This window comes from Diadema setosum, chromosome 3 (genome assembly GCF_964275005.1).
Source record: "Diadema setosum chromosome 3, eeDiaSeto1, whole genome shotgun sequence".
Taxonomy (NCBI): Eukaryota; Metazoa; Echinodermata; class Echinoidea; order Diadematoida; family Diadematidae; genus Diadema; species Diadema setosum.
In genome coordinates, this window is record NC_092687.1 from 27,727,339 (window position 1) to 27,753,675 (window position 26,337).

The 26,337-nt window shown below is 38.6% G+C and overlaps 2 protein-coding genes across 2 annotated transcripts in view; both read left to right on the plus strand.

The window, feature by feature from the left end:
* LOC140246746 (uncharacterized) overlaps nucleotides 1–26,337 on the plus strand; it is a 106,918-nt gene that overhangs the window by 70,220 nt on the left and 10,361 nt on the right. The window lies entirely within an intron of this gene.
* LOC140226566 (uncharacterized) lies at nucleotides 4,460–13,201 on the plus strand. Its single transcript, XM_072307023.1, has 4 exons — nucleotides 4,460–4,714; nucleotides 7,502–7,599; nucleotides 9,193–9,268; nucleotides 11,993–13,201. Exons 1-4 carry the CDS (start codon nucleotides 4,578–4,580, stop codon nucleotides 12,048–12,050), a joined length of 369 nt encoding a protein of 122 aa, XP_072163124.1. The 5' UTR covers nucleotides 4,460–4,577; the 3' UTR covers nucleotides 12,051–13,201.

A 26,337-nucleotide genomic window follows, 5' to 3' on the forward strand; every position in this document is an offset into this window, starting at 1 on the left:
ATTTTATTTTTTTTTGCCAGTTCTCATACAGTCATAATATTTGCCACTCATGCATTGTCATACTAAAAATTATACATATTTCAAGTTCATCTTTATTGTAGCACATGGCATAAGAATTGTCATGAAATCCATTTTACAAACTTTACCCAAACTCGTACTTTAGTTGTCAATATTAATCCAAATCCATGTTTTTGTTAAAACAAATGAATGATAAACCAAATACAATGTATAATTATGTTCCCAATGAAAAATCTTACATCAAGGGATAAAAAGCATACACTTAAAGATAATAAATAAAGAATGGGCATCTCAATAAACTATAAACTGTATATGCAAATAAAGAAAAATAAAAATGTACGGTGATTGGTAGATAACAACTAATTACATTTTAACACATACTCGGTAAGTTTTCAGAAAAAAAAATGAAAATGTTCACTTGCATCGATAATCTTGCAAGCTACTCTGTTTTACTATTCTTAATATATATTTAAAAACATATAACGGGACTTTTATTATCCAGTTAGGAAAATTGTCAAATAAATAAATGATAGAGGTTGCCATTGAGTCGGGATACGTCATTCTGCCTAATTACATTGATGAAAGGGTTAAGGCGCAGATATTTGTAAGTCAAGATACGTTCTTTTGGCATACTGAAGTGGCTTCGCGGGAGAATGCTTACGCGCCGTAAGTCAGGATACGTTCTTTTGCCTAATTGATATGTTGCCGCGTAAGGATTCTCTCACAACGTAAGTAAGGATACGCTCTTTTGGCAAACTAGAATTACTCATCAGCACAGTGCTGTGATTCGGTAAAATGCTGTATCTATTCTAAACATGGCAATTACTCTAAAACGGGAAGTCCTATTTTACTGAAATTTTATCGAGATATTCCTTATTAATGCCTAAGAAACTTCGCTGTTTCAAAAGTGTTTTACTCCTATGACGGAAAAATGGGAACCAATTGAATTTTCAAACTCGTTTTTCTCAGAACATGATATTCTGAGTTACGTTGTTTTGCCTTATTACGGCCGAGCGACCCTAGTGATTGTAACTAGGTCGGGCAAGCGCGGACGCGCGCGCCACACTGTTTTTGCATTCACGCGTGTGTTGTCTACGATCATTACTCGCTGCGGATGATCGACAACTTTTGTTTGCTATAATCTTGCTTTGAGATGGCGTCAGCTTCAAGTTCTAGCCAAAGTTCGAGCAAGCCATGGAAGAATTGGACAGTTAAGGAATTAACTGAGTATTTGAGGGATATAGGTGTGAGCACAAGCGGCTACAACAAGGAGAAACTCATCAAACTAGTGCAACTGCCGTAGCCGATTTGGATTCGCCCATCGATCCCGACCTCTCCCGGGCGGACACCGGCCGGTCACTGCAGGAGAAGCTCGCTCTTGTAGGCTGCTCGTTCTCCGATCCTAACAAGCTCGCTGGGTTTCCATCCAACTTTGACAGATTTTGGACTCTTTGACGTGTTCAACTACCTTATCATCAATCGGACTGACTATGACTGGAAAAGCTAAAGGGATACAAGTCATTTGAGGACTACCGTCTTTTCGCGGATGGGAGTGTTTCAAGCCTGAAGTTCAACGAGGTTTCGGACACGAGCCCTTTTCGTGTTTTCCTTAGTGAGGTTAGGCCGACCGGACATACCTCAACAAACCAACGTACCAGACCTGGGTCGTGATGAATAAGTCAACGGGGGAAATAAATGTTGCCTACTGCGAATGTCAGGGAGGTTAGGTCTAACATTGTTTTTGTTTTTAATTTTTGGTCTACGTCTAGATCTACTCTAGATCTGGTCTATATAGGGCTAGGCCTAGGCCCCCTAACTGTTATTGTTAATAGAAAAATAGGTCAAAATCGTCATTCTATTTCATGAAGTCTAATCAGTCTGAGTCTAACTTAAAAAAAAAAAAAATCCTTGGAAACATATCGATTATGAGAGATTCGTTGTCTACTTTAGATTTCACAATCAATCATAATGCTTAAAATCATTGAAGTTTGAAGTGATGCGGTCATACTGTTGTATGTTCCGTAGCAGCAGTGTTTTCCACCCATTTCCAGAACTACTGAAGACAAAATCGAAGCCAAAATTCAATAAAATCGAAATTATAGTCCAAATTGCGTTTGATCACAGCAGAATTTTCCCTCATCTAAGGTTGGGAATTGATTTAGAGCCACACGAAATGCCACGAGGTAAAGTCGAAGTTGATGCATCGTACACATGTACACAACATTCACGTAAGTCTACATGTGGGGATGTATCGGGGACGGCTGCAGCAGCCGACGTTGCAGGCTCGCATCCTTTGTTTGCCCGAGGTTGCGGCCGTGTGCAAAATTAAAGATCTGTGCATACATTATAAACCGGCCTATTGCGGCTGCTTATATAGATGCTGGGGGACAAATCTCCAAATTTGATCATTTCTTGTAAGAAAAAGGACGAAAATATCCCGTATAAATGACATTTTATGTAATGTATGATTGTGTAAGATACTTCTTTTTTTTTAACATACACAAAGTGTATAAGGGGTTACTCAGTATACTAGTTTATGAATCAGCATGTGGTCGGTCGGGCAGTCCGTTGAAAATCTTGCGTCGCGAACTCCATCTACAGTTTTGAAGCAATTTTGATGAAACTTGGGTTACATGATGACATCGAAGTGAAGATGTGCAAGACCTTTTTTTTTGTCTTTATCGGAGAAAGCGTTGCCATGGTAACCACAATTTCCCAAAAACCTTGTGGAGTAAACTACTGCCACAGTATTTGAGTAATTCATTTCAAATTTTATTTGTATAATGATCTTTAGGTGTAGTTATGTAAGAAACACTTTGCGTTTGTACCCGACAAGGCGTTGCCATGGTAACGGCATAATGCTAATTTTCTTGAAAATCTTGTGGAGTGAACTCCTTCCACACATTTGAGGCACTTGAACTCAAATTTGGTGTACATAATGACATTGAGGTGTAGATTTGCAAGACATGTTTTTTTTTGTGTTTGTCGGAGAAAGCGTTGCCATGGTAACCACAGATTTCCCAAAACGTTGTGGAGTGAACTACTTTCACAGTATTTAAGCAATTTGTTTCAAATTTGGTATGTATAATGATCTATAAGTGTAGCTATGCAGGACACACTTTGTGTTTGCACCCGACAGGGCGTTGCCATGGTAACGGCAATTTTTTCTTTGAAAAATCATGTGGGGTGAAACTATTTCGAGTTTTAAGGCAATGGAACTCAAATTTGGTGTACATGATGACATCGAGGTGTAGATGTGTAAGACATGTCTTTTGTGTTTGTCAGAGAAAGCGTTGCCATGGTAACCACAAATTTCCCAAAACGTTGTGGAGTGAACTACTTTCACAGTATTTAAGCAATTCGTTTCAAATTTAGTATGTATAATGATCTATAGGTGCAATTATGCAAGACACACTTAATTGTGTTTGTACCCGACAAGGCGTTGCCATGGTAACGGCATATTTTCTTTAGAATCTTAAGATTTGAACTTCTTTCACTATTTTGCAGCAACTGAACTCAAAATTGGTGTACATAATGACATTGAGGTGTAGATATGCAAGACATGTTTTTGTGTGTCTGTCGGGGAAAGCGTTGCCATGGTAACTACCCAAAACATTGCTGAACGAACTAATTAGTTTATTTATTTCAAATTCAGTATGTAGGGCGTGTAATGATCCAAAGGTGTAGTTATGCAAGACACTCTTTGTGTTTGTATGTGACGTCTTGCCATGGTTACTGCATATTTTCTTCAAATCTTTTTGAGTGAACTACTTCCACAATTGTGAAGTACCTGTAGTCAAATTCACCAGGTACTAACGAGGTACTACACATATGTATACACACAAACAGACAGACACACACACAAACACACATAGCAAGGTCAGTGCAAATTTGTGATGGACACATTTAACAGGAGTATAGTTGAAATTCTGTTGTCATGGAAACAGTGCATTTTGACCCTAAACTCAAGTTTAAAAATGCAGATTTAAATTCAACTGCAGTTTTCAGGAAATTCAGAAGAAATTTTGGCGCATGTCAGGATGGTACTTTAAAGTGCGTCTGCACTGGCAAGAAACATGTCTAGCGCCATCATAAGGCTCATTTTTCTCTGTGGTGCCCAGCATTTCCCCCATAATGCCAAGCGGCGTGCAGCAATTAACCCCTTCCACACTGAATTCTGAAATCCCCATAGACTTAACACACAGACCACCAGGTTCCCGTAGGGGATGGCCTTGCAGCGCAGCGGCTTGCTTCGATCCCGCATTATGCGCAGTCCAGTGCATAGTATGTATACCATGATCGATGGTACATCCCATGGTTATGCGTACGTTGTCACGTAAATCACTTCGCGATCTGTTCGGTGCTTTCAAACACTGTCTTCAACACTCAGATATCGTTTATTCTGATCTTTGTGTCGAACTTCAATCTGCGTGCCATTATGTCGCGGATACGACTTGGTAAATGCTGGATCCAGTGGGAGGAGGTGCGAGCTGTTTATCGGCAAGAAATGAACAAGATAAACGTTGCCCTTCACGGCCCATCAAGCCATTCAACACAGGATGACTTTGCTGGTCATCTGCTGGATGTCCACCACTCGCACTGGGCATCAGCACTGTGTGCCAGGATTGCGGGATCAACCCGTTGTGAAAGTTTCTACATGCACTCAGACTGAGTCAGAAGCCTCTGATAAGCCAAGGTGGGTGAAACTCAACTTCTATGATATATAATTGTACCTATTTTTTATTCAGTTGCAAATGACATTCACTGAACGCTGAATTTATAACCTTCCAAATCCATGTAACGATAACGTTACCGTTACTTGAATTACCGGTACAGTTGTACCGCAGCGTTGATCATGCAACTATCGCGATGAACGATGACACAATTTAAAACAGCCTTATTCACATTTTTTTTTAATGATTATCACAATAAATACTGACGTCCAACTTACGACAAAAAGTACTATGATGACTCGATGACTAGACCTAGGCCTGATTAAGTCAATTAGTGAACGTGTACGGTCACAGTAGTAGACCCAGCCATACATGTAAATTATCACTAGCCGTATATGAACGTTTTCATTTTTAGCTTATTGTTCCTCACTAACCCAGTCTCAACAAATTGTCAAAATTTCTAGGAAGGGAAATCATGATCAATTCAAGATATGTTATCTGTTTTCCAATTGCAATCTCGAGATTGGTGTCATTTCTCACATGTGTGGTAATATTCAGGGGGACAGCACATCAGCTGTAGGCCTACATATACTTGTAGGCCTAGATCTACAGTAGGACTAGGAACCGCGTGTACATTTGCTCTGGTACTACTAATCACTACTAGACTACTAGTGCTGACTAGTACTAACGTTAGATCTGTAACTCTTACCGTCTAGTTATCTTAGTACTAGCAAAGATTTATGTGCGAGAGATAACGCATCTGGAGCTTTCATCACTCATTGTGTTGGACTTCATGAAAACTCAATAAAGAGCATGAAATTTGAAGGAATATTTTTCTGCACATCGTGTAGTATATCTAAATCAGCTATTGAAAATAATTTTTGGTCGTACAAAACCTTATGGTAATAAAATGCTTGACTACATGTACAGTTGTAGCGACAGTCTTATACAGGGCAGCTTGCATGCAACGTTGCAGACAACTGGGTGCAATTGAACTCACATGGTGACCGGCAATAGATTGCGCAGACCTGCAGCCTGTGCCTCCATGGGATATGGGTTACCACTTATCGCACAATCCTGCACGCAACACCTCCACTGGTTACAAAAATAAGATTTGGTATTCAAACCCTTGGACTGACTGGAGGCCCTGGCTGCAGGATTGCACAATCTATCGTTGGTCAGATTTTGTGAGCTCACTTGCACCTAGTTGCCAGCGCTGTTGCATTGCGAGCTGGACTGTATGAAAGACGTAGACATAATTCATTATGCCTTTCATACATGTACGTACCTGTACTGTACTTTTTCGAGTATGGTTACAGTTGTAGTTCCCTGTTTCGGTAGGTTGTATAATATAACAACTAAGGACAGTTGGGGCTCAGTAACTGGACACCAATTTTACTAAGATTTAAAATGAGAAAATTTGGGTGTTTTTTACGTCAAATGGCCAAGGTCAAAGAGAGCATATCAGAATAAATTGATTTGATTTGTGGGCATTATTGGAAATACAAGGCCAGAACAAAAGGAAGGTACAGGCACATTTGTACAATGTATAATTGTCACACATGCAAAACTGCTATTTCATACATTTACACTGTACAGACCCTACACGCCAATGTACACTCCCATCAAATTCAGCACCTTTTCTTTGCCATCATAATATCAATATACAGTGTAGTAGAAATACTGATTTCTTGATGTCAAGATAGCTTTGCAGCGGAGTAATTGGCTGTCCTTGAGTGGTATACCTGATCAATTATGTGAAGCCAGATGAATATTGCACGATGGACGAGTGTAATATTCGTCAAGCTGAATGCAATATGTCTGGTATACCATGAAAGGGTAGCCAATATTATGATTATTATGTAGATCTGCCCCCAAAGATGCGTGAACAGTGGTTTGGAATTCATGGAAATCGCTTAAATTGAAATTGCATTTTACACTAGTTTATGAAATGAAAGAATTCCATGTCTCATCCACCTTTACTGGTACGAAAGCACAGTCGCACGCTACTCTAGCGCACTGTCATACCATCTCAGTAGGCTACCGGGCCATGCAGTATGGTGTATTGTTTCACAGAAATCTTTTACTGTAACCTATTGGGATTTTCATCTTTCTTCAACATGGTCATTGCTGCATGATTGGTAATAAAGGGGACAGACTACATGTTTTTAGTGTGCTGCTGAAACCTCTCATATAATATTCACTAATGTGATATGAAAAGTCTGGGGTACAGTACATTTGTATGCATGGTATCCAACTAACATTATGTTTTATGCTGTACTGCTCTTGCCTTGATTTACCTTGATGTTGGGCATAAAGTATACACGATGTATAAACTTATTTGCCCCTGTGCATCTTCTTTGTGTTAGTTCTCGGTCATCAGAATAATCTGACTTACTTGTAGCCTCTGCAGCTGATAGCACAACATCACAGACAGAAACCATCTCCACCTCTGCAGTTGCTGACAAACATTGTACAGCATTGTCTTCTTTGAGGTTGTGCTCCTCTGAAATATGTAGTGCATTGTCAATCACCTCAGAATCCATAATGTCCACTGGACGATTTTGATTGCATGGAAACCTTACTCTTTGCATGCTCTGCAGGTTGATTAAAAAGGTATTTTACACACAGAGGTCAGCTACAGTGTCTAACAGAGCCCTAAGGCGATGTCAATGTTTCAAGGCACTCTTGGAATTTTGTGCCAATGGAAATACATTGTGTGGAATAACAATGAGATTTAATTTTTCTTCAAAGTTAGATGTCTTTGGTTATATTGTGTAGTACAAGCTGTCAGTTCATATGTTTTTCAGAGCAACTACTGCTGAAGATCTACCTGCAGGAAGCTCTGTCCAGATACGTCTCGAACTCCCAAGGACTCAAGAATTGGGCCAGCCGGTAGATACTTCAAGTGAGATTTCTTGAAGCGTACATTGTAGTATTGATAGGGTCCGAAATTTATTTTGTGATCATTGTTTGTTCTTACAGCATAATCCTGTCGGGATGGATAACAAAAATATCCTATAAACCCAGAGATGCCGACTATTCTGGAATATTCATTTAGCCTGTCAATAGCCCTCCCCCATACAGTTTGTTTTTCCTGAGTGGCTAATAGTAGATGGTTGCCTCTGAAGACACAGTACATGAATAGTGTAATGTATTCATACACAAACCTCCTTATCATCTGTTCGGTGATACGAAAAAAAAAAAAAAAAAAAAAAGGTGACTTACAGTTACTAAGTAAGTTCAAACTCAAGACCTTTATTGGTCAACTAAAGCAGTCATGACATTGGGATGAGTTATTTTGATTTGGATAGATATGCTGATATCTAACACCAAACATGGAAAATAGCTCATGATTGGCCAATTTCTGGATACCTTGTAACGAACAGTGCTGGGAATTGCTGATTTTACCCATAAAATAGCATGCAGTATTTAGGATGTATCCTGCTGGAAACATCAAGTTATATACCGGTACTCATTGTTCCTGTTATTTCTTTCCAGAAATGTTCTGCTGAAGTGGAAGTTTACCATCAGCAAAATTAGTGTTATTTTAAGTTCTGCAGCCCAAGATATCTTCGGCCTCGTATCTCAGAGGAAAAATGCCAGCTGAAATAACTTGTGCATTGGAAGCAATGTTCTGAATGAGGAATGAAAGAATGCAAATGGCCATCCAACTGATCCAAATGTTCCTCTCAGAGAAAACATAAAAAAAAAACATGTTTTCTTTGGTCAGAATACTGCCTTTAGTATACCAGATGATGTTTAGTTTGTGAGTTATTCAGAAAAAATGTTTTTATTTCGTATACCGGTATACAAATCAATTGATTTTATTAAAACTCTTAAAACCATTGCTTTGATAAGAGTGTGATCCCTCAGCTACATTGTAAAGGAACAATACATGTGTACTCTATACTCTACACAGTGTGTCCTACAGTGTATACCCATTGACCAATTACCATTCAATTTTAGGAGTTTGTTGTGAAAGAATGTTTGTAACCTTTACTTTTTGAGAAGTACACTGTATTATACTCAAGATCATTGCTGCTGTTTGCCACACATCATACTTTTCATGGTAAATGCACTGTACAATGATTGCCTTTTCAATATGTTATTCCCATCCATGTTAAAAAGACAATATCGTGATCACAAATTGTGTGTAAAAGAGCATTTGCAACACCCTATATCTGCACTTTTTTTCAGCCAATTAGCATATAAATATTTTTGGGTACTTTCTTTTTTTCACGTATCCCTGAGAATTTTCTTGACCATAATACATACTGATGTGTTCTTTCTAGGAGTGTTGTGCTACCTTGCTCGTTGATATCTAGGACTCTAAAAATCTAGGATCAAACTGTAAAATTTTGTACTTGACTCGACATGAAAATGTCATTTACTGACACTCATTCGGAAAATATATGTCATTAGTATAATTGAAAGTAATTATGACTTTGTTGCATTACATGTATGTGGTTAATTAAGTATGCTTTGTTTGTGTTTACAGCTCCTAGGAGAGCTCCTCTGCGCAGAGGAGTGTTGTTTTCACCGATCAACTCTAAGACCCTCCTGAACCAAGTCAGGTGAGTATCAAACTAAAAATTATCATTGTTATGCACAGGCTTATTGACAATAAAATGCCCACAAATTTGACCATGAATCCTTTTTATTCCTCTGTCCGATGGGTGCTTGAGGCATGATATTTTTGGGTTGTAGGTCTGTCTGTCTACTTTAGTATACGCAATAACTTGAGTAATACTGAGCGGAATTTGACCAAACATAGTCCGACTATGAAGTATGATTGGGCAATCACTTGATTAGAAATTGGTCGTAGGTCAAAAGTGAAGGTCATCTAAAACAGTTTATGCAATAACTCAAGACTGTATTGAGCAAATTTCAGCAAACTTGGCACAAGGGTAAAATATGATAGGGCACTAACTTGATAACATTTTGTGTAAAATTGGCAAGAGTCAAAGGTCAAGGTCAAATTCTAAAAATTCACTGTGTGATATTAAAACTCAAGACTGGATCAAGCAAATTTCACTAAACTTTGAACAAGGGTGAAGCAAGGTGGGATAATCACTTGATTAGACTTTGGGTAAAATTGGGTAAAACTTCAAAGGTGGATGTAGCAAATCTCAATAAACTAGAGCAATGTACAATGTACATATACCTCAAACAAACATAATGAATGTTCGATATTCTGAAGGTTCATTATTCCGAAGGTTCGTTACTCCGAAACACACATATTCCCAATACCTAGAGGTTCGTTAATCCGAAAATGAAAAAGGTTCATCAATCTGAACATTTGTGGCGTTATTCCAAAGATTTGTTAATCCGAAATGATATTTGGAAAAACAAATCTTCGGAATAACGAATCTGCGGACTGAAGAGCCTTCGGAATGACAAACCTTTGGAATAACGAGCTGTAACCCTATTGGGTACCATGTTACCAGGTCTAATAATTGGGGTCTGTGACAAGACTATACTCTTGGCGCTGTTCCCAGGCCATGACCAGGTGCCAGTTGTAATAAGATCTCACGAAAGAATGCGTGTGCGCGCCGTGTTCCTTTGTCGGTAGCCCTTCCCAGGCCCCAACCCTGTCTAGCACTTCTGTCTCTTTACTAGTAGTTGGTGTTTTTGTTTTTCTGATGGTAGTGGTCTCTGTCTTGGGTCTGTGTGTGTTTTGCATCTTTCATGTGCGAGGGGAAAAAAAAGAGACAGAAAAGAACTTCAAGAATTCGAGGAAGTCTTGCGGATTTTCTTTCTCGTCATTCACGCTAGGGGAAAAAGGAGGGGGGGTATTTTTTTTCTGAATTGTTCATGGCAGGGGAAAGAGGAGACAGGGAGAGAAGCGTTTGTTGCTCTTTTTTCTCTTCAATCCTGTTTACATACATTTAGTTACACTGAAGCATTGATAAAGATTTGCTGCTGTGAAGTCAATAGGACATTAAAATAAGAAGCCTCCCATTTACTTCTGTTCATCGAATCTTCACCTAACTACTGTACCTTTAGAGTATAGTAACAGGAATAGCAGAAATAGTTCTGGTTACCTTGACATGTGTTTGCAGGGAAATCGTGGATGCACTTGAAAAATAGTAGACTTTTTGAAGTTTGAAGTTTGTTATGAAGCCACATATACAGTGTACAAGTTTTATACAGTGTGCAAGTTTTGTACATGTAGGGCTTATCAGTTGTTCGATTTCGGTATGAATTTGGAAAGGTTGCAACACAGTTTAGTTAGCACAATTTCGTCAATTCCAAATCAAATTTAGGAGACAGAATCAATTTTCTAAGCCAAGTATCGGAAATCCCAATCAGAGCTGCATATGATAAATTGATATGTCGTGTTACATTGTATCTTGTAGTTTAGTAATGACCAAAGATTCAGGGTTACCTCAAGAAAATCTGATGCATTGCTAAATTAATTACAATATGGAAGATATATTGGTACAATGAAAGATTTTCTACATGATTTGACTCACAAATATTGATTAAGTTGACTGACAAAATTATGTACCTGAACCCATATACTCAACATAAAATATTTTAGAAACGTATTTGCCATAAAACCATCATACTAATGTGACGCCTAGAGCATATAAGTCCAAAGACAATGTTTTATAGTGGTAATTTAATCGCCTGTGGCTTGTGGGGTTTGATAAGACGTGGTTTGGTTTTCCCACAGACCGTATTGAATTTGGAGGAGAAACTTGCAATCTGCTCCATAAACCATTTTCGTACTGTATCCAGATTTACACAATTATACTTGTTTCCTTCCATGCGCTCATTGACAACAATTCGAAGAACTTGTCACAGACAGTCAGAATATATAATCTTCCTTGTTCACGACGCTGGTACAAACTTCACATGAGCGCGGACAAAGTTTGTTGGGTTGTCATTATTTGTTTACAAAAATACAATCTGAATACATGAGAAACCCGTTCATTAGCATTGACAACAATTCTAGAACCTGCAACAAACAATACTGGACACAAGAGACACAATATGGTTTTATGCTCCTACTTGCTCCCGAAGCTCGGACAAGCATCGCATGAGCTCGAACAAGCTTTTAGGGTTGCCATATGGGCATCCTTTATTGCAGCAACAAGTCTTAATACATGATAATATCATCTATTACCATTGAATGTTATAATGTCTAGTCAACCAACATGCAAACAAAAACAAACAATCAACAGTCAATGAATTAATGCATGCGCATTTTGTGTTACAGTACCTTTGATGTACAGCTGTAGGCAGAATTTGTTTCATTATTTTTCTTATTTATTTCTGTCTCTCATGCGTAGGCCAAGGTGGAGGCGCTCACCAGGGATCAAGTCAATGAGCTGGCCATCACGAACTTGAAAAGGACAGCTGGACTATTGGAAGATTTCTTCGAGCAGTTTGTTCATCCACCGCCACAGCCGCCACGAGAGCCAGAGCCAGAAGCCGTGCCTCCATGGTGCAAATGTGGGCGGTGCAGGGAGATGGCGCATGACGTAGAGAAAAAATGCTGCAGAAAAGCTAACATGCAGTGTCACTCGCTCTGTGCACGATTCCGTCGCCTCTGTTTGGACCCAGCTGTACTCGACATCGTTCGCCACAACCTGGAGAACCAGCACGCCTGGGCCGCAGACAGGGGCAACAGATCATACCGTCACGCGTCATATCGCACATACATTGTACGTCCATTGGCAGCACGACAAATTGGGCGCTGGCAATCGAAGAGTGGTTCCCTCCTGTTCTGTCTGGGCCATTAGAACCGAGTACAGTACTCATCTGCTAACGGGCACTATGTAGGTTATCAGGAGGTCAAAGGGTACCGAGATGGTTATAGGGTCGAACTTTATACTCCTTCCACAACCATTTTCCTTGTATCTTGGATCTTGCAACATACTTTCAATAGACGACACTGGTTGCTCTTAGTTTGGTTAGGTCTTACGATTATTCTATGAGATGTGTGCTCATAGTACATGTAACATAGTGAAGTATCCCTTTGTTGTAGGCCTACTATCTATTACGCATGAGTGATTCTTTATGCACTTATATGCAGGTATCAATTACTGTATGAGACATTATGTTCATTTCAAGACACTAGTGATATTGTAAAATGCTGAATAGGTGAGTAAATCTAACAGAACACGCCAGAGATGACGAACTTCCTTTGTGGCTGATACATGTATAAAACTACATGTGGAAAAAAAAAATTGTACAAGACATTTTACCAATATGTGTATACAAGTATGTATTGGATGGAGATATTTCTAAACATTTTCTTTGTATTTTTATTGTCTGCAAAGGCTGCAGATATTTCTAAACATTTTCTTTGTATTTTTATTGTCTGCAAAGCTACTTATTATGCCTCCATCTTGCGGTAACTAGTTATTTAGACTTTGTTTCACCCCATCCCTATGCTAAAACGTTTGTATGCACATTCTGCCAGCAAAACATATATGAATATGATATGCACATCCTCATTGACAGAACAGGGTTTATAGTTCGTGAGGTGGGATGCTTCTCTATATCAACACATGGCGGTCTATCTCCTACCTCCATGATAAACTGTTGGTTTGATGTAGACTGTGAAGTTCGCAACTCGACATCATCATGGATTTGAAGGTTGAAAATGGCAAAGCCTCTTATCCCCCAAAATATACAAGACAGAATATGTGACCCGCGACAACGGTTTCAGGCAAAAGTCGCAAGAGCAAATTCCCTCCTAGGCGGGGTACAAAGATTTTGACCATTATTTTTGTCGATTTAGGTTTTTTGCAGAAATCGAATCTTTGATATGTTTTCTACATCTACACTAAATTTCATAGCATAAGACTAGGTTTTTCCTATCGAAAATGGAATTTTAAGCACCCTATGTTGGATCGCACTCGTCAGTTTCGAGCTTCTTTCGAACGCCGCGCCAATATCTTCAGCGTTGCTACGGCGCAGGGTCTCGCACGCGATTGGCTGGTGCGTCGCATACATTTACATAATTTGGCTTTCGGAGACACCAGTTGCATGCGTTTGGGGAATGCTTTGTCCACGCGTGCACGATTACATGCTCCATTGTTCTTGCTATAGTGGTTTATACGCTCGCTCTGTAGTGTGTGCTCTTCGTTTGGCTTATTCTATCCAAACTATTCTACCGCAATGTTCGACAACGGAAGTGAAACAAAAATCATGTAGCATGACATAATCGTGTGAAAAGAAAACTAAATATTCTCAAATTTGTCTACTTGTACATGTAGTAAAAATTATGACAGCAGCAGACTGACTAAAATGGAAGGTAGATGAGAGGAAAGGAGCGGTCACATGTGACCAATTATATTCAAATACTACACGTCAAGATCGCACCAAACTTACGAGTCGTGTTTGTTTGTTTGTTTGTTTTAATTTAATGAGCACCCCCGAATAAAGCAACATATGCATGTCTTGTAAAGGCAAAACAAACAGGAAGCGTGACCCTTGCCAGCACTAGCAATGTTCTGCTTTCAAATGGCACCACAATGAAAACGCGATTTGTATGTGTGGATTCGTCACCGCTCCTGTTACGTGCACACGGCCATGGCATGTGGATGCCATTGCGTAAATCGTGCACCATACACATGTACATTGTACATGTACATCATACGTGCAATTATCGTATTCGCCATCTTGAAAGACGTACTGGTAAACAAACCCGAGCGAAATGCATTGTTTATCGGCTCCATACGCTGAGCTCCGTGGAAGGTGCCCGGGAAATTTGACTCTCTCAGTGAGCCAATCAGAAGGCGATGTGGTTGCTAGAGGCGGAGCTTAACATCGATTGGCACCATCGTACGGATGGGTGATTTTCCCCTCGCATCGCCGCTCGGACATTGTCTTTGAGAAAGAGGTGAATCTTCAAAGCCTGTTTTCTCGCAATTTTGTCAGGCTAACAACTTAAAAAGGGCATTTTATATCTCTTTCTATGCCCACTTATGGTGCCGAAGAATACAAGTGTTTTATATCAATGCAAAGCTTAGGAAATGGGCAATGAGATTCAGTGAAAAAGTGAATTTTTAAAATTCCCGACTTTTGCCTGAAACCGTTGTCGCCGGTCACATATGTGCAAGATTTACATGCAAACGGGATGTGCTCACCCTTGTCAAAATCCCTGTGCAGTGGATGGTGAAAGAAATATATAATGTAAGTTGGTGTGTTGTCATTATGCCTACACATACATTAACTGTGGTAGTGAGTGTTTGGTGTATTTCCTACAGATCTCGTTTTGATAATATATTTTTTCTCTGTGGTTGGTTTTCACATTAGCACAAGCTAATCCTATCCCTTTAGCATTTGTACATGATAACCATGGTACTATACATGTGTATTGAAACAGTTTCGCAATAAACACAAAGAGCAAAGAAGAAAACAATCACTCGTTTCTTTTTCTGTCCTAGGTGTCCTGAGATTTATGCAACTAACTCTGGTAAAGAAGGAAACGCGACTTCGTTTCTGAGTCCGACATCAATACTCACAAATCTTGTGTTCCACTTTGTTCCACTCACCTGCATAGTGTACTAGACCAGTTTTGTAGTGAATTTCAAGTCATATTTTCGTCCCTGCTTAGTGGCAGAAACAGCCCAGAGAACCTGTCAAAAATAGTTGGATTCAGAGTTCTGACTGAAATTCCTCCTGAATGTTGGAGAAAACACCTTATGAGCTGGAACAAGCTCTCGAATTGGTCTAGAAATCATTGGAAGTATGCATGAAATTTGAACACTAAGCCATGTCTTGCTCGACTATTTCAGTTACCACACTAAGGTCAGAATTCCTAATCACAAGTAGCCCGCATTTCATGTAGAAACATTGGGAACGACATCCGACTATACAGGTCACAAAAAGATACATTTATCGATACGATATGACCACTTTATTTTTATTTTGAGGTTATTGAGAATTTGCTAATTGATCTGTAGAGGGAATTTAGGCGTTTTATTTGCCAACCCGCACGACAGCAGAGCATTTTGTAACGTACAGTTGTATTCGAACAGACCATTTCCATAATGTATTCAAATTTATGAACATTTCCTTACCTGCACCGTGACAGAGACTATTCAACCTGTGTCAAAAACATTTGGATCCAAAAGATAGAATACAGGGTTAGAATTGGTTGCTCGCAAAGGGTTGCTATGGAGATCCTTTGTTGCCGAAGTTTGCATACAATATGCAGTACACTAATAACACGGTATACATTCCGAAATTTATCCTGTCACAAGCAGTAGACAATTTTAGTTGTGTACACGTATTAAAATTTATGGACATTTTTTCTTCCCCGAGTGATGACAGTTCATGTGACTTTTTGCTAAGACGATTACTGTCTTGAAAATCAGCGCAGATTATATTTGCTGAAAAGGGTCGGACATTTCGGTCAAAGTTTCGGACAAAGTAGAGATCCTTTGTTCAAGAATACACAAAACCTATAATATCAGGAAAGCAATGTATGTCGTATACATATTGTATTAGATTGTGTGTATCATGCATCTGTCCACATGACAAATATTCCTTGTGATGATATTCCAGCAGAATTACACCTGTTGTTTACTGAACATCATTACTGGCGTCATGTGTGGTGTACATGCCTTTTGGTTATTTGTTAGTAATGACAAAACCTTAGTGACGGCTCAATAAACGTTCGTATTGAGTTCACTTCTACAATCATGGATTCCCTAGCAACCCTAAAGCTATAGACAGGGCTCATGTAATGTTTGTCTGAGCTTCGGGATAAACCAAGTTATAACCCTGCACCTGCATGTGCATGGATTCCGTCTTTTGAATCAAATTTTCTGCAACATTATCTTTGGATGGTACTATAAGTAGTCAGTGTACAAAGGGACGAAATTATAAAGTTGAATTCATTACGAATCATTAGTGCTCACGGATGAAAAGTTTTGCAAGGGTACAAATTCAGAATTGGCAATATGCACCTGCCTACTGGCCTAACTAAGTCCTTTGTGGTCTGATCCTTCTGGAGATGTGTGTTTGGCAAAAGATAAAGAGTAATACACCTGAATCTCCTATATCTCGGTATAAAAATACCTAAAATGTTGTTCCTTGGTGCGATGCTTTCATAAGTTATTCAGCTGAAAACATTTTCTGTGTAAACCTTCAATTTCGCTGGATATACTGTAATTTCCATGGTCCCAAGGACTCCTTCATAATGAGTTTCTATGCAAGCCTTTCACTTGCTTCTTTCGGACAATTTCTATATTATTTGGTAGCCTTTGCTGCGCAAATTTCAAGAGGTTTGTTTTTAACAGGGAGATGGAATCCACTGAGGCCTGGTTTTATGTATGTTGCAGAGTTGCCATTTCTGAAATACTTGTCCATTAGATTTGTTATTCTGTGACAAGACTGATTAAGAGCATTTTGCAGATTGGATTTCAACGCTTCATGAAGTAATTTATCATTATTATTACTGTATCATTATTATTATAGTCACTACTATACTACTACTGCTTCTGCTGATACAATTACTTGTACTCCTAATACTACTACTATTCTTATTCTTATTATTATCACCATTATCATCCTCATTGTTACTATCATCATTATTATAAGGACCTACTATCTTCAACCACCTACTATCGACCATCTTCAGTAACATTCATGGACACGGGTTTTAGTCGTCCTTCTCGATCTTTACTGTTTTGGTTCCTGGACTGTTTATTTTTTTTTTATTTATTGACATATTCATATTTATGCATGTGATTCATGTTTACAAGCATTTGTACAGTTGTAGCCGTAGGGCCTTGACATTGATTATGATATACAACTGTACATGTAATGAAAAAATAAACAACACAAAATGAACTATGCAAAACGTACGGGAAAGTGAGGTATAGCGAAACCGTTATCGGTGTATCGCCTACACAGGGAGATAGGATACCGCGGAGATCGAGGTGGGTGATAAATTTTCGTGGAAATGTGATTGATCGTTGGTACAATACGTGTTCATGCTGTACTACGTTTATTTACGAGCTGGAATTGACAACCAACAAACTAAATGCGATCACTAATCACATGTCATTGTAATTGACCAACCCATAATCAGGCGAATAATTATAGTTCAGAAGTTACAAATCCCAGCTCGCTGGCCCGACGAAGAAACCGACGGCCACATTACAGTACTAGTAATTCACCGCCCAGCGATGTTTTTCTGCTCGCTACGCTGGTGAGTAGGTCATTGGGCTGAGTGAGTGGATTGTCGTGGATCTCTCTCGCGACAAGTAACCCGTTCCCTCGCGATCGGCCGAAAGATCGAGGCCGCGCCGGGCGGGCCGGGCTGGGCTCTCGGTACCCCACCATAATATGCACTGCTTGTGTGTGTTTTCTCGGCTCTGCGTATGCGCACAAGCTGCTGTGAGATCGTGCGCTGACCGGCAGGCGGCGATCAGCGCAGCCACAGTATAAAATAACGATGTAACCACAGAACTAGAGTTTTGACTAGAGTTCCGTGGATGTAACCCGGCCACCGGAAGTTTTGATAGATGGCGCTCTTTACAAAAAAAGTTGTGGCATCAAAATAATGACTAATGCAGACGGGCTTTAAAGGTGCACTTCAAGTATTTATTAAAGCAGCTGTAAGCACTAGAATGACATTTTTTTATGACGTAAAGTATGAATATGATGCATTACATGATATACACCATACCACACTAAAATTAACCTACTGTATATGCTCAATATTCTGCAAGGTATATATCTTCATGAATTTCCCAAGACAGCTGCTACATGTATCCATGAATTTGAAGACACACAAAAATATCAACTCTGACACTGACATTAGGGTGCATCTGCAAACATATATTTCTACATTCAGTACTTTGTACCCCACAATCATGAATTGAACTACTTGCACAATTTGTCTCAGTCTTCATAAATACTTGTTAAATATATGGCGCGAACAGTATCGCAAATTAAGCTTGCTCCTCATCCACCCCCCCCCCCCCATTTGCCCCATATCAGATGATGCTGGGCAATTGATGACAAGACATGATGGAGACAAAAGACACACTGTCTCTCTGAACAAGACAGCATGCACTTTCACAGATACGTAGGACCCCTACATTGTACCTCTTTTCTTGTTGCTCTCATATTGAAAGAAATGTTCATATAATGAATGATAGTACAGAGAAATGTGCAAAAGAAAAGCATACTACAAGTATGAAAAGGCAGTTAATGACAATGCACACATTGCCGAGTACAGAAGAGCCAATTACACGTGTACTTAGTATACACTCCTCATTATGAAACACTAGTTACACCTACAAAATGAGAAGGGGTGAGTAAATCAAAGTGTTACATGTTATTATGATATATGTAACATTAAACTACTGGAATAATTACAAGGTTCAATAATTCATTACTGCTGATTGTTTCTTGTATGTTGCTCCATACATAGCTCCCTATTCACTGTGTGATTGACTCCATTAAAACAGTGAACAAAAATGTTTTCAATAATCCCTTGCTTGTGATTGTTCCATTTTCTTTAGATCAATAATTAGATTCATTTATACTTAAAACTGATAAATTAAATGAACAGTCTCTGTAACATGCTTAATTGCAAACTGGTTGACAGTCTGCTGGAAACCCTTCAGTCAACTACCTGTAGCTATCCTCATAAATAGGATTACTTCACATGCTCTCTTCCAAGGACATGTAGGCCTATCGCTAAATGTTGCAAATCCTCCACATTGAAATCTGTATTCTATACCTTATGTCTTCTCTGCAGTTCAGCACGACTGAACACATACATATTTATGTAGTGTATGACATGAACATCTTCATGATAACATCATGCACTCATATCTGAATTACACCAAGTTTCTCTTCCCATTGCATAAACCCTATCTATCCCAGATCATACCATCAACTGAGCTCAAAATTAACTCACATCTATGGCTGAATACTCATGTGTGTGTTCCCCACTGTCATGCACTCATGCATATCTTTTAATCATGCATGGTCATAGAGGTACTAATACAGTACTGAATATCAAGACAACCAAGCATAAAGTTAGCTTATCTGCATGTAACTTATCTGCATTTGTATACGTGTGCTGTGATCTACTCATACAAACATGTCTTTATTAAGTTTAAGGTAACCAAATGTCACAGATACTTCTGACATGCAGAACTGTTAATTTTTTGCCCAAAAATGTATGCAAATGCCCTAGAAATGTGTTCAATTATGCTACAATATCATGATGTCAATTGGGAAACAACATATTAACCACAAAAGATTCACCATTGTGTTCACTGTATACATGTAACTTTGTACAACTGATTAGTAATGTAATCTGCAAATTGGCCCACAGCAGTATCTACTGATCTTTTGTGCTAGTGTGAAACAGATGCAGCTTGTTGGAAAATATGGTTTACTACATATCTCGTAACTACCTTCTAGCCTTCTAGTGGGAACTATCCAGGACCCATGAATGCAATACAAATGAGTGGTTCAATTGCCGAGAAATCAAATTCAGTGCCATCTTGCCACAGCACAGGTTCATCTGCCCCCAGGTGGTGCTACACAACTGTAAACAAGATCAAGATCATCATAATTTCAACCAGTACTTATTAAAGAACTTTTTTTTTTTTTTTACCACCAAGAAACAGAAAATGTCTCACAATATACCTTGGCAGTTTTGAGTTCGATGATGTCCTTTAATACAACTGTTTGTTATTTTGAATGTTCCTTATTCTAAAGGTTTGATAGCCTGAAATGGAATATGGCTGAGACTTACAAGCCTTCAGAGTAACAAACCATATTTTGTGGTTTGAATAACAAAACAAGGACCAGTGAACTGTTACCTTGCAGATTATGAATACAGTAATAGCTGTATTTACGGTGTATAATGGACCAGGGTAAGAAAAAAATATAGTAAAACATGTCCATAGACATGATGTTCATGGCCAGATTACTCTTGTATATTAAAGTTATAATTGTCCTACAGCTCTCTAGAAACTCAAACTGTGGTGTACATACATATACCAGGGAGGTGAGTCACCTCCCTGCATTATATACATACTCACATCATGGACTGAACATTTCTTCCCATGAAAAAGAACAAAACAGGGCTCTGCAATATGTTTTCTGCCAATCTCTGCATGGAGGGTTTTGGATATTACACGTAACTTCTTGAACACTGGTTCAGTAAAAGGTTGATTATCCCATTATCAGTGCTTATACTGCAGAATAAATGACTCACACAGAATAAGTGACAGGGGCAAAATATCCAGAGGACTCTTCAATATCTTTGAAAAGTACAACGTGCTATTACTGTAGCTAGCACACTTGGATGCATGTGATGCAGCCGAGATTATTATTACCCATGCACTTGTTGCAGCTCTGAAACACTGCTTGCTTCGTGTGTCCCTTGTTTTATAAGAGTGATGACCTCAGCCTCATGAAATGTGTTTAAAAAATCACTGCCTTGTTTTGTTCGCACTTTTCCTCATTGTTGACAGCGAGCTGCACATCCTTTGCAGTGTATACCGTCTCTTGACATCAAGTTTGGCCTGTCTGCCCTCAGCTGCCATTCCCCTTGATTCACAGAAGTTATACCTATACATGATACAAGAAATATTGAAGAAATAAGAAATGGGAAATAAAAATGGAAGCATTGCACTCACAAAGTCATTTTGTGGACATCCAAAAGGCGTTTTGTGTAATGGTATGATGGTGCCAACATTTTAATTTGAAAATGAGGGAAATTTCAAACAATCAGTAATATACTGAAGAATTCGTATTACATGCAACTTCATGCGCCAAAATAATACAATGTACCTGAATCATGAAGGCATGAATACTACTGTCAGGATATATAGAGCATTTTTCAGTTTTCAGGGGGCTTGATAAAGAGATTTGAATGTCTAAACTCTTTATTAAACATAATATAAGCCATTGCTGTACAAAACATTCCTTTCATTATGGGTAACTTTGTGTTATGTAAATTTCAATGCATCATTTTTGCTTATAATTTTGTATGAACTGCTGCGAAGTCTTCTTTACTCATTACTATGCCATGCTGTACATTTTCTTGTTCAGTAGGATGAAGTCATTGTACACGTATCCTCAAATGAGATATCACATCAGAATTTATCCTAAAACAATAATGACAGATTCCAACAAATCAATATATTCACATTTCAAGCTGAGAGGTTCTACACATTTTATTCTCTCTCTTGACTGGAAATTATCGTACAATGTACAATGTTCACTTACTGTCTGTGTGCACTGGCTTGAATTCTCATGCTGGTGTGAGTCTCGGTCTTGAAGAAACATGGTTTTTCTCCTCTTTTTCTTCCTATCCCTGCTGATAGAACAGATGAAATTGTCTCATCTTGCAGAAGTACAAAAGAGCAATGAGAATTTGCAAAATTACAACCAAACAGTGTAGGAACAAAATTGACATTGATGTTTAGAAGCAGGCACTTTTTTCTTGATATTACAATAATGTTGGAACACTCTTTGAACTGCTTTCATATCCTCCCCTCTGTAACAAATTAACCCTCTATACAGTCATTCACCTTGCATATTAAAGTCAAATGATCACCAAAGTCTACAGTCTTTTCACATCCTCTTCTCTTTATATTCTATTAATTTTAATCTTCATAAGCCAAAATTTCTTGAAGCAGAATCTATTTCTTTAGTCCAAATCAAATCGACTTAGGCACGGTTGACTGTTGACTTCCCATCAATCCATCACCCCCACTCATATTCATATGCAGACATGTACAATATTTTTAGTGCTGTACCGTATATGTTATACAATGTACATTACAAATCACACATCCATTAGGCTCTCATGTGTTCTGCCTATTGCAAGCACTCTCAACTATGTTTCCTCATCTCCCAAATCCGGAGGTCACCGTGACATGGTGCTTGGGTAGGCCTATGGGGTTACATACAACTACACTATAGGGTGGCACACACCTTGTAAGTAGTAGAGTACGGTACTGTGCAAATTCTGGTATCTAATTGGTAAGTGTCAATAAATACCATTTGTTTAAATGCATTCTAACAAGGCCTATTTGTTCTTTCCACAAACAAAGAGAGCATAAAGAATGGTTGTACTCATAATAGTTATGACTCCATCAAGTAAATCACTTGAATTCCAGGCCTGGGTAGCTTTCATAAGTGTACCCCTTCAACCACTGGCACTTGTTTTCAACAAAAGCACTGACACATGTAAATATTTCTGCTTGGATATCCTACAGTCAGTTTGCTCATCTTATCCGTACGCTTCTTGTCTGAAATTTCAGCCTTGGTGACTATAGACCTATATTTACACACTGTATTACAAAACTTAAAGTTTTACTGGCACTGTTTGATACACTACACTACAGTACTATCATTGCAACTCTGATTACTTGTAGGTACTTGCTATAGAAATGGTTCAATCCCCCCCCCCCCCAACAGTAGCCCAACCAGATGCGGTGCGAAGTACAGCGACTGGGACCCTGGGCTGTGTATAGTTACCCAAACAGATGCAATCTTTTTATTGATCCAGCTAGTCAACACTAAATTGCAAGATTTCAATTGATCCGTCCAAATTCCAGAACAGAACAACCTAAAAAAGCAAGGTCTATTCCACCCAAAGAAGTTCTCCAACCTCTTTGATTTCACCTCCCTGCTCAAAGAAGGTTTTAGACTAAACCCCGGGGCGCTCTAGGCCCACACCAATATCAATAACGACACGTCTGTGTAGGGGTCGCTGATACGGTTGATACGGTTGATTAGTTCTAACCGTTAATGGACTAAAATAGTGAAATCGTGGAGCACGTACCCTTGGGCCAACCCTTTAACTTTCTTTAAGACCTGCAAAAGTAGAACTTCTACTAGGCCTAGAACCTCTAGGCCCTACCTAGATGTAAACCCCTAGTTAGGTCTAGAAACTAGCCCAAATTACAAATAGGCCTAACTACAGACTATTTTATATACTAATATAGGCCTAACACAGGCCTAGACCACAGAGTCTAATCGAGTGATTAGGCCTATCAAAAATAAATTTACACAATCAATTAAAAAATTCAGCAAGCTTTCACGTCACATGGACAGTATCACTGCAAAATAACTAGCCCACATGTACAGGAGGGGAATGAGGCCAATGGGGTAGGCCTAGGCTAAGTAAAATCTAGATGGTTCAAGTCTCTTCTAGACTAGAGTATAGACTGTACTTTATTACGTACATTGTGTAAGGCGCAGCGTAGGCCTAGCACCTATTCATCGCCATGGCACTCACCAGCACTCTACCGATAGCTCCTAATCCTGCTTGAAAGTAGCGGATATGGATAATGAATCGATAATGAATAGCGTCTAGAGTACTTTCAGAAAGTCTAGTTGACATTGACTTTTTTTTTTTAAGCTAGCCTATAGACATAAGAGCCCTGCCTCTGGCAGCAGAAAAAAGAAAAGAAAAGAAAAGGAGCTTGCCAATGCAAGAACAAATGCTAACACAAAAAGCTATGTGTGGGACTATGATTGATGTACTGTGTGCCCAATGAGTGGTCGCGACGGCCACAACTCTGTCAGTTATAGGAAACACATTTTCCCATTTTTCAAGAAAATTCTTACAAGAAGTTAGTCTAAGGAACTAGCTCTTTTAAATACAAGACACAATGAGTAAATAATGGGATCAAAATCGACAATTTTTGTAACTTACTCTGTTTCGAATCCCCAACGATCGCACAGCAAACCTCCACCACAGGAGACACACAACACATTGAGCTATATGGAGTATCTCATGCATGCAAAATGCATTGAAAAATGGACAAATTGGCTAGGCTTGTCTTGCCAGTCGCTTTTATAAATACAAAATACAGCAAAGGAACTTGCAATTAATGATTGCATCTTGCAATTAATTGCAAGCTCCTTTCTTGCAACAGCAACTTGCGATTGATTGCAAGTTGCAATAGATCTATCTATCGCAAAGTTGCAATAGATATTTGCAATTAATCGCAACTCGACTTCCTTGCAACACCCCATAAGACAAGGAAATTCAGGGAAACTTTTGAGGTCATACCAAAACTTTATATTATCTTTAAAGGACACGTTCAACTTTACAGACATGTGGATTGAGTGAATACAGCAATGTTAGTAGAACTTATCAGTGAGAGTTGGAGGAAAGTCAGACAGTCCGTTCAAAAGTTATGAATTTTTGGAGTTACTGCTCCCCCACTGCTGGATGAGAAGAATAATATAGCTTGTGATTCCACTGTCATGTGTAGAACCGAACGATATAAAGAACAAAGAAAATTCAACATATTTTCACTTTTCTTAAAAAATAAAGAACACTTGACTTGTCTCTGTCAGAATGCAGGGAGAATAATACCCGTAATATAAGCCACTGACATGTCGAAGAAAAATGCATGTATAAAAAAAAAATGCAAAATTCCCTTTATATTTTCCTTACATTGTATATATATCGTTATACGCAAGTGACATCTTACACTTTAGTAGTCTTCTCATCCAGCAGTGACCGTGCAAATACTTAAAAACTTCAAAACTTTTGAATGGATTGTCCGCTCTCCCCAAAACTTTAACTGATGTGGAATTCTACTAATATTGCTGCATTCACTTCGCCTACATGTACATGAAGCTGGACTTATCCTTTAACATGAAGACTGAATTCCAATTCATATACATATTGCAGTGAATTAACCACAAAATAATGGATATCTGAATTAGCAAAAAACGTGTGCTGACTAAGTTTGTCAACCTCATTTATGCCCATTTCGTTGTTGATGATCTGCTAGCCCCTATTGCAAAATTGTTGAAAGAAAATGGTTTAAAAAATCAGAGTAGTTTAGGTCATACTGTGTATTAATCAAATGAATATCAATTCAGTGAAATAAAAGGAATAAACAAACAAACAGATATTGACGTTAATAAAACCATTACCAACAAGGAAATGTACGCATTATGTGACTGACCCAATTGCAAACATGACTTACAATATTTTACAAAATTGTAAAAGAGATTAAAAGAGATTTAAAAGAATCGCTGCTATGTCGTAAGTTTAGTCTTTGACGGCGTCTTCATCTTCGATGTCGGGACCAACGTCATTATCAAAAAGGACCATGGGTACCTTTGATTTCTCATTCTAAGGCAACTTTGATTGCTGACTGAAAATATGATTAAATTTGTGAATTTACATGATAAAGAGATGCATTGTAACTCATATTTGATATTGGAAATCAAACAAAGGGCATTAGGGTGGCTTATTTCTAACACCGCACATGCACACTTGAATGTTTACAGAAGAAGATAAGTTTACAATTAGACCAAAACCTTTTGTTTTCGTAAAAAGGAATAGTCATTTAATATCCAGACCAAATTTCAAGTTATTCAACAAATTTTTCACGAAAATACTCAAACTTAAAGGGTGAAACTTGAAAAAATGCACAAATTGTGTAATATTTTGTAAAATTTTGTCGACATCGTTGCCCGTTTCGTTGTCGATGACGACAATCTGAGGACTTATATTGCCAAACTTTGCTTTGTATCATATCTCCCATTTTCTGAGGAATCTAGAAATACCAAAATCTTTGGTTATCATTGAATAATAAAGGCATGGGGACCACATTTTTACGATAATACTCAAATGCTGTTCCCCCATATTCACTAAAAGGTC

Coding starts and splice junctions, on each gene's coding strand:
- LOC140226566 (XM_072307023.1), top strand. CDS start 4,578: ATGACTTTGCTGGTCATCTGCTGGATGTCCACCACTCGCACTGGGCAT. Junction 4,715..7,501: donor GAAGCCTCTGATAAGCCAAG/GTGGGTGAAACT, acceptor TATGTTTTTCAG/AGCAACTACTGCTGAAGATC. Junction 9,269..11,992: donor ACCCTCCTGAACCAAGTCAG/GTGAGTATCAAA, acceptor TCTCATGCGTAG/GCCAAGGTGGAGGCGCTCAC.